We start from the raw sequence: 13,378 nt of genomic DNA, 5'->3' as shown, positions 1-13,378 counted from the left end.
AAATTTTAAGTGAATCTCCGTGTCTGAGACCATGATGACTGATCTGAAAAATTCAAAAACAGTTAATCTACAAGTTAACTATTAAAAATAATAGCTGAACATAAGTTCACAACTAAAACATATTGTTTAAATTGTTACCGCCTTGAGTTATTATTTTGGAATGAGAGATTCATACTTGATGGGATGATATTAAATTGTTAAAGTAAAATATAAAACGTAAAGTAAATTGATATTATTATATATAAGTATTCGGTAATTATTAAAAAATTATTAGTTCGAAAGGTTAAATAACCTTGACCGGGACAGCGCTGTAAAGCTGTCGCTTTAAGATTTGTTTGGGAAGTGCGCTCTGCTTTCGCGGGCGGACTGAAGCTCCATGCGCTTCATTCTGCGGAGCGCTGTCACACTCGAGCATCTTATTCAAACGCCATGCGGTGAGCTGAATGGATGAACAGCTGGTGAACTCTGTGTACCGCATTCAGCGCATCAGCGGACGGACATTACAGCCAAATGAGTGACGGAGGGAGTGAACAAACTAGTTGGAGTCGTCATGCAGTTCCTAATACAAAGATCCGCTCGCTGCGACTCAGACGTCACTGACACTTTATCGTAATGCGCTGCTGTGGATTTCTCCAGGAGAGCGGCTGAAGTGCTTTTTCCCCTCTCATTTTTATTTCACGAGTTCAGACAGGCTCGCCAACCATGTTCCAATGAGAATACCTTTTGTTTAGAAACTATACTTATGCCGTAAAGAAAAGTCTTGTTGGAAAGCCGGACAAATGGCTTTTGCTGTCATTGGTACCCTGTTACTGATGCTCTCGAACATCTATAGCGTTTCAGGTGAGTTAAAACACTTGTTTATTGATCAGTTTTGTGGTTTAATACTACACTTTGCGATTTGGAGTAAGTTTAATCTTTAAGTTAGACTTAATATGTGACCCTGGACCACAAAACCAGTCATAAGGGTATTTTTTTAACTGAATATAGCTGAATAAATAAGATTTCCATTGATGTATGGTTTGGTAGGACAGTATTTGGCCAAGACTTTTTGAAAATCTGGAATATGAGGATGCAAAAAAACAAAAAAAAATGTTGAGAAAACCGCCTTTAAAGTTGTCAAAATGAAGTTCTTAGCAAATGCATATAACTAAAAAAAAAATAAAAAATAAAGGTTTAATATATTTACAGTAAGAAATTTACAAAATATCTTAATGGAACATTATGTTTACTTAATATCCTAATGATTTTTTGCATAAAAGAAAAATTGATCATTTTGACCCATACAGTGTATTTTTGGTTATTGCTACAAATATGCCCGTGCTACTTAAGACTGATTTTGTGCTCCAGGGTCACATTTAGGTTCGTATCACAGTAAATACAGACAGGTGGCTGTCAGTTTGTGGATATTTATCTTATTGGATGTGAATTCTTTCAAATATAAAACAAATCCCCAACAATTTTATATTTTGTATTGGAAAATCTTGCGTTTGATATCAATGTTGAGTTACAGGGCACATCTACACTGAGGAAAAAAATGGTGTGAACAGTTTTACTCAGAAATTGCATACATTTCACAGATAATTACAAAGAAATTGCATGTTGTACATGAAGTTAAGCAAAATACGGAAGTATAAAGAATGGAATAGTATTTTGTAGGGAAATGTACTCCAATGAGTCCAAGTTTGTCCAAATTTACAACTTTGACAAATCATTTTACAATGACAACAACAGTAACAATACATATATCTTAAATGCAATTGTTGTTCTTATAATTCTTATACTTTTTAATAAGTCTTTTCAACTACTTTAAATGTGAGTTGAAACCTATAAAATCAAATAGAAATGACTGACTTTTTATTTTTGTGACAAGCAAATGAAAACAGTAATGTTTTTGTAAAATAATGATCATTTTCATAGTGAAGCATGAGGCGATAATTAGAAAAATTTTCCATTAAAAGATGAAAAAGATCATAATCATGCTAGATATAACACAAGACAGCTGCGTTATAAAATATTCATGTTCAGGCACTTCTCAAAGCATATTACAAGAAAGTCTATTGTGTTTGATTTCTTCATTCGGTCGCTAATGATACAAAACAAGCACAGCAGAGCAAATAAGAAGCATTTCTAGCTATTAGAATGCCATTTATTTTTATTTGTTTTGGCAGTGCGTTATTACAGCACTCACAAAAGTCATAAATCTGGATATGACAACTGTTACGAATAAATATTCATACAAGATTTATTTCTATGTTTACTGTGTTTGATTGTGGTGAAATGACCTATACGAGACTGGCCGAATACATTTGGCAGGTGCAAAGAGGGACGCCACTGCTGTATCATCAGTCTGCGGGGCGGCATGATGTGTCCCCCTGCTGAGGCCAGCTTAATGGCCTTCTGCATTACGGGAGACAACGGCTGCTGTACACCACAAGCTGTAGAAAGAGACTTTATGAGTTATGCATCTGTCTTCCTATTGTGGGGGTGCCCAAGCTGAAAGGATGCTTAAAATAGAGCTACGTGTGTATTAATATGCAGTGGGTTTATCGATTTGACTGTCAGCTGCGTATATGAAAAGCATTATGTGCTGTGTGCTTAGAGAAAGTTCAGAGTTAAAAAACATACTGTATAATATGAAAGATGATAGATAATACCAGATAATAGCAGACTTCATACTCTGGTTGCTAAGAGACGTTCGTACCACAGGCAGATCTGGATTCACAAATTGTTTTTGATGGTATTCTTAGTCCAAATATGAAATGGTAATATTATTTTTTTTAAATAACCCAAGACACTGGCCATTTATTTCATCTATATACTTGGATTAGATACAGCTCTTTTATTCCAATGTTGTTTTATTATATATTATATAGTTCTGTTGTTCTTTAGATAGATAGAAAGCATGTTAGAATGATGGATAGACCGAACAATAGAATGATCTATCTATCTATCTATCTATCTATCTATCTATCTATCTATCTATCTATCTATCTATCTATCTATCTATCTATCTATCTATCTATCTATCTATCTATCTATCTATCCATTCGGCCTAGTTTCTGGAGTGAAGGCATCATGTTCAGGACATGGTTCCAGTAATTCATGCTCTTGGACAGGTTGTCTTCAGCAAGCTGTTAGCAGGCTTTCTTCTCAGCCAGCTTCAGATGCCTATACAAACCGACTTGTTGCAGTGTGCGGCATATGGTCTGAGCACTGACAAGCTGACCTTCTACTTCTGCAACCTTCAAAGCAATGCTGGCAGAACTCATGCATCTGGTTTTTGAAGCCAGGTTCTGCACCTGACCAAAGAATGAGTGCTCAACATGCAAAGCCTGTTCTGAATGGAACCCATCTTGGGAAACCTCTGTATGACCCTGACCACTGTAGTGTAACTCGGTTTCTGGGTGATCTATCCATCATTCTAATAATTGTTTTATCTATCATTCTATCATTCTGTTGTCGTTCTAACTATCGTTCTATCTATCGTTCTGTGTCCATTGTTCTATCTATCTATCTATCTATCTATCTATCCATCTATCCATCTATCTATCTATCTTCTATCGTTCTGTATCTATTGTTCTATCGTTCTGTCATTCTGTTGTTCGCTTTACCTATCTATTTTTCTATCTATCCATCATTGTAGTAATTGTTTTATCTATCATTCTATCATTCTGTTATCGTTCTTATCTTATTCTATCTATCATCTATCTATCTATCTATCTATCTATCTATCTATCTATCTATCTATCTATCTATCTATCTATCTATCTATCTATCTATCTATCGTTCTATTGTTCTATCATTCTATCTATTGTTCTATCTATCGTTCTGTCATTCTGTTGTTCTTTCTGTGTCCATTGTTCTATCATTCTATCTATTGTTCTGTTGTTCTGTAGTTCGCTTTACCTATCTATTTTTCTATCTATCCATCATTGTAGTAATTGTTTTATCTATCATTCTATCCTTGTTATCGTTCTTATCCTATTCTCTCTATCATTCTATCATTCTATCATTCTATCTATCTATCTATCTATCTATCTATCTATCTATCTATCTATCTATCTATCTATCTATCTATCTATCTATCGTTCTATCGTTCTATCGTTCTATTGTTCTATCGTTCTGTTGTTCGCTTTATCTATCTATTTTTCTATCTATCTATCATTGTAGTAATTGTTTTATCTATCATTCTATCATTCTGTAATCGTTCTTATCTTATTCTATCTATCATTCTAACTATCTATCTATCTATCTATCTATCTATCTATCTATCTATCTATCTATCTATCTATCTATCTATCTATCTATCTATAGTTCTATTGTTCTATCATTCTATCTATTGTTCTATCTATCGTTCTGTCATTCTGTTGTTCTTTCTGTGTCCATTGTTCTATCATTCTATCTATTGTTCTGTTGTTCTGTAGTTCGCTTTACCTATCTATTTTTCTATCTATCCATCATTGTAGTAATTGTTTTATCTATCATTCTATCCTTGTTATCGTTCTTATCCTATTCTCTCTATCATTCTATCATTCTATCTATCTATCTATCTATCTATCTATCTATCTATCTATCTATCTATCTATCTATCGTTCTATCGTTCTATCGTTCTATTGTTCTATCGTTCTGTTGTTCGCTTTATCTATCTATTTTTCTATCTATCTATCATTGTAGTAATTGTTTTATCTATCATTCTATCATTCTGTAATCGTTCTTATCTTATTCTATCTATCATTCTAACTATCTATCTATCTATCTATCTATCTATCTATCGTTCTATCATTCTATTGTTCTATCATTCTATCTATCTATCTATCTATCTATCTATCTATCTATCTATCTATCTATCTATCGTTCTATCTATCGTTCTATCATTCTATCTATCTATCTATCTATCTATCTATCTATCTATCTATCTATCTATCTATCTATCTATCTATCTATCGTTCTATCATTCTATCTATCTATCTATCTATCTATCTATCTATCTATCTATCTATCTATCTATCTATCTATCTATCTATCTATCTATCGTTCTATCGTTCTATTGTTCTATCGTTCTGTTGTTCGCTTTATCTATCTATTTTTCTATCTATCATTGTAGTAATTGTTTTATCTATCATTCTATCATTCTGTAATCGTTCTTATCTTATTCTATCTATCATTCTAACTATCTATCTATCTATCTATCTATCTATCTATCGATCTATCGATCTATCGATCTATCGATTTATCATTCTATTGTTCTATGTGTCCATTGTTCTATCATTCTATCTATTGTTCTGCCGTTCTGTTGTTCACTTTACCTACGTATTTTTCTATGAATCGTTTTATCTATCATTCTATTATTCTATGTTTCTATCTTTCTTATCTATTCAATCTAATGATTATTTTAAGACATGTTGACATCATTTACAATAACAGCATCACATCAGCTTTGCTTAATTTCTCTGTGGACCAGTGATTCATTCGACTCATTGCATTTCACTTAGCAAATAGGTGTTTCACATTTAATTTTCGTAAGTAAATGCGCTTGTTCCTTAAATAGGGGGAATGTGGGTGTGTTTGTGTTTATATTTATTACCAGAAAACTGCAGACTGCAAAATCTCCTGCAGCTGTCATTAATGTAAAAGGTCTGGAGCTCAGAACTGACATAACAAAAGCTGTTCAGTTTGTGTTACTTAGCAGTTGCAGTCACGTTAGGGCAAATGGCCAACTACGAGAGGTTGAATGGGGTTGACAGAGATAATGGCGTTTCTGAAACGATGACAAATGGCCTGAGATGGATCACCCAGCAGAGATGTAAGCTGTCACAGTTAGCCGATAAGAACAGTTTTTGCGGCGCTGTGGAAAGCGCTGTGCCTGGCGTAATAATGGGTCTAGGATTCATACCACCAGATCTCTTTCGTGAACGACTATTTAGTTTTGTTCTTTGATCAGTGTACACCAGTACGCACCCGTGCACCCATTAGTAATGTCTGTTGAGGAAAAAAACATTAGATTATTACTGATCCCAGAGAGCCAGGTTGATGCTCATGTTTTTTGAAGATGTTTGAAGCAAACAGCTTTGAAAATTCGACTGGGCACAAGGTCCCCAGTCACTGTTTTCAAAACGTATTAGCATTAGTGATGGTACATTTAAGCCCTGAGGGAAAAGAGTGTGAAGCATGCATGTCTAATATTTGTAAATATTAATTACTGTAATGCATTACATAACGACATAGCTCGTGGACATACACTAAATATAACTTACGTCAATAGTAGTACAGCGGGAAGACACTTGTTCATCCACCAACCATCCATCCTAACATTCTATAATTCAGTCTTTCTATCCATTGTTCTGTCATTCTATCATTCATTATTTTGTCATTCTACCATCGTTCTATCATTCTACATATAAATCTATCTATCCATCATTCTATCTATTCATCGTTCTATCTGTCGTTCTGTCAATCTATCGTTCTGTAATTCATCTATCTATTGTTCTATCATTCTACAGTATCTATCCATTCTATCATTGGCTATTCTGTCATTATCATTCTATTCGTATCCATCATTCTATCATCTATCTATCTATCTATCTATCTATCTATCTATCTATCTATCTATCTATCTATCTATCTATCTATCTATCTATCTATCTATCTATCTATCTATCGTTATATCTATCATTATATCTATCGTTATATCTATCATTCTATCTATCGTTCTATCGTTATATCTATCGTTATATCTATAGTTATATCTATCATTCTATCTATCGTTATATCTATCGTTATATCTATCATTCTATCTATCTATCGTTCTATCGTTATATCTATCGTTATATCTATAGTTATATCTATCATTCTATCTATCGTTATATCTATCGTTATATCTATTGTTATATCTATCGTTATATCTATCATTCTATCTATCGTTCTATCGTTATATCTATCGTTATATCTATCGTTATATCTATCGTTATATCTATCATTCTATCTATCGTTCTATCGTTATATCTATCGTTATATCTATAGTTATATCTATCATTCTATCTATCGTTATATCTATCGTTATATCTATCATTCTATCTATCTATCGTTCTATCGTTATATCTATCGTTATATCTATAGTTATATCTATCATTCTATCTATCGTTATATCTATCGTTATATCTATTGTTATATCTATCGTTATATCTATCATTCTATCTAACTATGGTTCTATCGTTATATCTATCGTTATATCTATCGTTATATCTATCGTTATATCTATCGTTATATCTATCATTCTATCTATCTATCTATCTATCTATCTATCTATCGTTATATCTATCGTTATATCTATCATTCTATCTATCTATCTATCTATCTATCTATCTATCTATCGTTATATCTATCGTTATATCTATCGTTATATCTATCATTCTATCTATCTATCGTTCTATCGATCTATCTATCTATCTATCTGTCTATCTATCTATCTATCTATCTATCTATCTATCTATCTATCTATCTATCTATCTATCTATCTATCTATCTATCTATCTATCATCTATTGTTCTATCGATCTATTGTTCTGTCGTTCTGTCGTTGTCATTCTACTGTTCTATCATTCTGTCTATTCATAGTTCTAGCATTCTGTCTATGTATCCATCATTCTATCTATCTATCGTTCTGTCAATCTGTTAATCTGTCATTCTATCATCTTTCTATCTATCATCTGTCATTGTTTTTTTATTCTGTCTATCCATAGTTCTTGCATTCTATCTGTCTGTCGTTCTATCATTCTATGTATTGTTCTGTGGTTCTGTCGTTCTAGTCTATTTTCTATCTATTGTTCTATAGTTATCTATCTATCTGTCTGTCTATCTATCCATCCATCCATCCATCCATCCATCTTTATATCAAACTTTCTATTTCTAAAACTGATTCTCTATCTGTTATCTTATCTTTTAATTGATTGTTCGATTGTTCTTTCAATTATTTTGTCTTGATACAGTTTTGTAGTTAGCAATGATACTTGTATGAATTTATTTAAATTCATTTGAATTCTTTCTTGCATTTGAACAGAAATTCTGCATGCTATTTGCTTATTTCAGTTTCATCCCATTTGTTACCTCAGCTCTGAATGTTGCACACAGCTGTGCTGTACAATAGTTCCTGCACCTCTATGAGAAAAGCCAGTCTTATATGACACCACTGAGATTAGTCCATCCTGAATATTTATTGACCAGAATACTACACTGTTTTTCACCCAGCTCTGTCCTACTCTGACATGCCACAGTTTCCACATTTTTGGATTCAAGAACATGTTCAGAACTTGTATCCGGAATCCCAGCAAAACCCATTTATATCCACTCTTCAGGGAAATCTTCCTCTGGGAGATACTACGAGAATTAGAATCTCCCACATATTTCTCATGTGGGTTTCGTGCGTAAATATTTAACACCACTATGTGTGACTGCGTGACAGAACCTTCTTTCAGTGCTTTTTTCACTTGATTATGCTGTGGCACTAATTTGGTTCACTGTTGCCCATGCGTAACCTTCTTTCCCGTAAGATATGAACCTGTTAATGTGGTCTCATACCTCTCATTCGCATTTTCCAAAGGAAACGGCGACTGTGTACACCATGAAATCACTGACAGATGATTATCCTTTCAAATCAGGCGTAGCTTTTCATGTGTGATGGGATTGAAAAGCACAGGCTTTTATTCGTTCCTTTCATTCTCTCACAAGGACCAATTAGCTTGCCATAACTTTAAAAATGATGATGCCTCTGAGTAGTGGGGAGTTATAATCTCAACTGCTGTAAACAGATGGAAACATACTTATGCTGAGTGCTTATGTGCAGCAGGAGGCTGATGAACTATTTAGGTGTTCATGACCGAATTTTTATGAAAGTCATTAGTAACTTCATCGATTTTAGCTTCACCAAGAAGAACACCGTATGCTTTCTAAGGGCTGTTTTCTTCCACTGGAGTGCTTTTAGACAAATTAAGTTTTCTCCTTCATTCTGTAAATGCTATTATTTAATCCCAGCACACACACGCCAACTGTTGAAACTGTTTCCACCCTTTTAACATCAAGTAAAATCCAACGCATGGCCACTGCAGTGGCTTATACTGTAAGTATTCCACCTCTTAAAAGCCCAGTGCACAAAGAAGAAACCCTCTCCGTTAGATCTGAAGCCCAGGATAGAGCAGAATTCAGCACTAATGGGCGGTGAGGTTTGGAGCCTCATTCAACAGCCGCAGCCATGCTAGACTCAGCCTTAATGTCAGCTTCTTTTAACTTCGCACTGATTTTGTCTGGCTCTCTGGGCTGAAAGCTTAATAGGTGCTGAGTCATCAGCCTTTGAAAGGTTCATCCCCGGCTCCCTTTCCCACTGGCCATTAGAAGCCTCTCGCCCCTCGTTCCATCCTTTGACTGATGCAGGTGAAGACTATAGTTGTGTGGTTGAATGGTGCACCCCAGGCACTCGGTTACAAAAGTTTTATTTCACAATTGTTTTTTTTTTTTCTTGGAAATGCAATTCAAGGAGTTTCACAAAAGTGTTAAGCAGTCCTGCTTTGTTTATGCTCAGAGCCAATTAAATCAGGGTCAAACCACCTTAGACACTGGGGGATCAATTTAAGATAACTAAAACGGCGTTAGATGTATTAAACAGACATGCTCATACTCATTATGTTTAAGTAAAGAAAGCTGATGTGGCACTAGACCCAAGTAATGAAGGTTAAGTGCATGAATTAGTAGAGGTTGTGTCACTAATGAGATACTCACTATGCACTGCTCAACTATTTAGTGAATGAATTTCATAAGGTTGTTCCACCATCCTGCATCAGAGTCTGATACCCCCCTCCACCCCTTCGCTATGTAAGGAAAGCTGTGAAAGTTCAGTGCATTAAGTGTCCAACATACCACTTTAGTTTGCTATATGTATTATCTGCAAATTTCCTACCATAAATATCAAAACCTAATTTTTGGTTAGTAATATGGATTGCTAAGAACTTCATTTGGACAACTTTAAAGGCAATTTTCTTAATATTTAACACATTGGGATGCACCTACCGTTATTTAGCAGATATGGTTACCAAAGCAGTTTACTCTTGGTGGGTGATATGACCAAACTCACTGAAGACAAGTAAACAGGCAGTGATTAAATAAAAATAAGAAACTAATTACAAGCAAAAGGACAAGTAAATTAAATATATACAGTTGAGGTCAAAAGTTTATATCCGCTTTCAGGATCTGCAGAATGTTAATTATTTTACATAAGAGGGATCATACAAAATGCATGTTATTGTTTATTTAGTTCTGACCTGAAGAAGATATTTTACATAAAAGATGTTTACATATAGTCCACAAGAGGAAATAATAGTTGAATTTATAAAACTGACCCCATTCAAAAGTTGATTTTTAATACTGTGTTGTTTAGTGATAGTTTAGTGATTGTTCATGAGTCCCTTGTTTGTCCTGAACAGGTAAACTGCCTGCTGTTCTTCAGAAAAATCATTCAGGTCCCACAAATTCTTTTGGATTTTTCTGAAGCACAGAAGGCAGTTTAACTGCTCAGGAAAAACAAGGGACGGCAGATTCTGAAAGGGGGATGTAAACTTTTGACCTCAACTGTATTTCTTCTTATTAAAGTTAATAAAGTTATTTAGTCGAGAGCAGTGACAGATTTTCTCTCTTTTTTTTTTTTTTGATTAATATGAATGACAGACAGCAAGAATATTAGACTGCTGTAATTTTAAAAGCTGACCAGATCCAATATACTGTTACACATGTGTTTAAGAGGATACTTGCAAACACAGGCATTTTGACACATACAAGTGTGTGTATTTAACCCTTCAAGGCCTTATAGCATCAAAAATTTTTCCATTCAATACTTAACATCTTCACATCTACATGCGCATGTCTCTCTGAGAGTGAAACGAGTTCTCTTTCACTGTTGATTGTGTTTCAATGGTTAAAATCACTTGGTTAAACCATTAAACCACAATTCTTAAAAACATGCAAAAACCATGTAACCGCAATAGAGACGATAGTTTAAAATTTATACCGGTTAATCGTTTCTATCGGTATATTCCCCTCCTCTAATGTAAAGTTAGGTTTAACTGCCTGGTTTTGTTAAATAATATTTACTATAAAGATGCCTAACCTTCCCCCTGTATGTCCAAAGATAGTTCTGATATCTAATTTTAGTATACTAAAGACTTTTAATGGAAATTTATGTATTTTTAGTCCCATTGTTCAATCCAAATTTTAATCCAGTTTAATAGAAAATCAAGGTAAGATATTAATAGGGGTTTGGGGTAAAATGCCACCAAATCGAGCAGAATAGCCCCACAAATTCAGGATAAAACATCAAAAAATGTGCTTGTCAATTAAACTAATTTTGTTACAACCGCTGCAAATAAAGTGTAATGTAAAATTGAATCAAGTGTCGATTGTTGCATCATGTTGCGTCAAATATTTCTTTTTATGCATTGTTTTTTGCAGCGTTGAGCAATATAACCATCATACACACATATCTGTTGGGTGTATGAATTTAATGGCCAGCGGTGTTTAGATTCTCATTCCATAGAATCTAAAATGTTGTTATGGTCATTCTGAAATGGCTGACCAAAGTCTGCCGTCAAAGTATTTCTGTATAATTGTCTTACTGAACTGTCTTACATGACTGCATTCCCAAACAGCAGGCATCCTCTTCCGAAAGCAACGACCACATTTATTTTGATTCGTCTCCTCGCTCTGAGGCGCAAGTAATTAATTATAAAAAAAATATTATATTCACTGGCTTCTCCTATTTTTCTTAGTGATATATAGTGCCAGTTAATCAAGAAGTGACTGTTTTGTTCTATTTGAGTCATAGGATGGAAACTGTGCTTATTTGCAAATGTTTTATGAGATATTACAATTTTGTGCATAAGTAAAATTCACAGCTTTGGATGGAAACCTGGCTAGTGATGAAAAAAGAAAAGTAGCTTCAGGTACGGTGCCACTTGGTAACAGCTTTTAACATTCTGACTAATTGAATTAATGTAAAGTATTAGAAGGACATGAAGGACAACACTTTTTATAAACATTTTATAGGGTGCAGTAATTCCAAAAATTAAACAGAGAACAATCTCAGGGGACAAATATTATTGCTTACTGGAAAAGTACATTTCTGGCACAGATATGTATGCATTACATCTGCCAGATGTTTTAACCTTCACTGTTGATTATTCACAGGGTCCCGTCCACGTTTGGAGGATGTTCCCCCCAGGATAGTGGAGGATCCCTCTGATCTGATCGTGTCAAAGGGTGAGCCGGCCACCCTGAACTGCAAAGCTGAGGGTCGGCCCATGCCCACGGTGGAGTGGTATAAAGATGGCGAGCATGTTGAGACCGATAAGGACGACCCCCGCTCCCACCGCATGCTGCTGCCCAGCGGCTCGCTTTTTTTCCTGCGCATTGTTCACGGACGCCGCAGCAAACCTGATGAGGGTGTTTATACTTGCGTTGCCCGCAATTACCTAGGAGAGGCCGTTAGCCGAAACGCCTCACTGGAAGTAGCCAGTAAGTACTTTCTGATGAATTCCACCTTGTTTAGTGATTCTGGATGGAGCGTAGCTATGCCGAAATAAAAGTAATCTATCCCTCTCAGACATGGCCTGAGGTTTTGTTTGTCGAGTTCTTTGTGGCAGGCTGCTGGTGAGTTTTTTGCCTGTTGTGACAGTGTGTCCTCCTGCTGTGTGACTGCGCTCTGGGCCTTTGGCTCAGCCGTAATCCAGCTCTCTGGCACAGGAACGTCACCATATCCGGCTCCACCGCCAGAAGAAACTGGATTAGCAAGTTTGTTGATTAGAATTGGAATGCAACTAATTAGATTCCCCAAAGTTTGCTCATTAAAACACAAAGCAGCAATTTCCTGGTGCCTGTTTTCCACACAGCTATCTTTTTTCTTTTTATACAAGCTGCATCTTTTGAAATACACAATTTATAATAAGGTTCCATTAACTATTTTAGTTCAATATTTTTTAAATATTTAATGTTTTTTTTTTTTTAGGGATTTAAGCACGCTATTGAAACCCTATTGTAATTGTTAGAATGCCCAATACAATCCCCAAGTAAAACTGATTGGGAAGACCAAACCGTAAGTCGTAGAGACTTGAAACTTGGAGGGATGGTAGTACTCACACCATCTGCAACGTCACCAAGGCTCGCCCCAATCGGCCTGACTGGAAGAAAAGTAGCTTCAGGTACGGTGCCACTTGGTAACAGCTTTTAACATTCTGATTAATTGAATTAATGTAAAGTATTAGAAGGACATGAAGGACAACACTTTTTTTATAAACATTTTATAGGGTACAGTAATTCCAAAAATTAAACAGTGAACAATCTCA

At 35.0% G+C, this 13,378-nt stretch overlaps 1 protein-coding gene across 1 annotated transcript in view; it reads left to right on the top strand.

Annotated features, from left to right (window-relative positions):
• Positions 1-401: 401 nt before the first annotated feature.
• Positions 402-13,378, top strand: part of LOC141284260 (roundabout homolog 2) — a 107,982-nt gene continuing 95,005 nt past the window's right edge. Inside the window, exons 1-2 of the mRNA XM_073817264.1 lie at positions 402-840; positions 12,225-12,551. Of these exons, the coding sequence (XP_073673365.1) occupies positions 780-840; positions 12,225-12,551 (388 nt within the window). The 5' untranslated portion in view covers positions 402-779. The remainder of the gene's footprint in view (positions 841-12,224; positions 12,552-13,378) is intronic.

This window comes from Garra rufa, chromosome 14 (assembly GCF_049309525.1).
Source record: "Garra rufa chromosome 14, GarRuf1.0, whole genome shotgun sequence".
Classification (NCBI taxonomy): Eukaryota; Metazoa; Chordata; class Actinopteri; order Cypriniformes; family Cyprinidae; genus Garra; species Garra rufa.
This window is presented reverse-complemented; position numbering and strand designations above follow the sequence as displayed.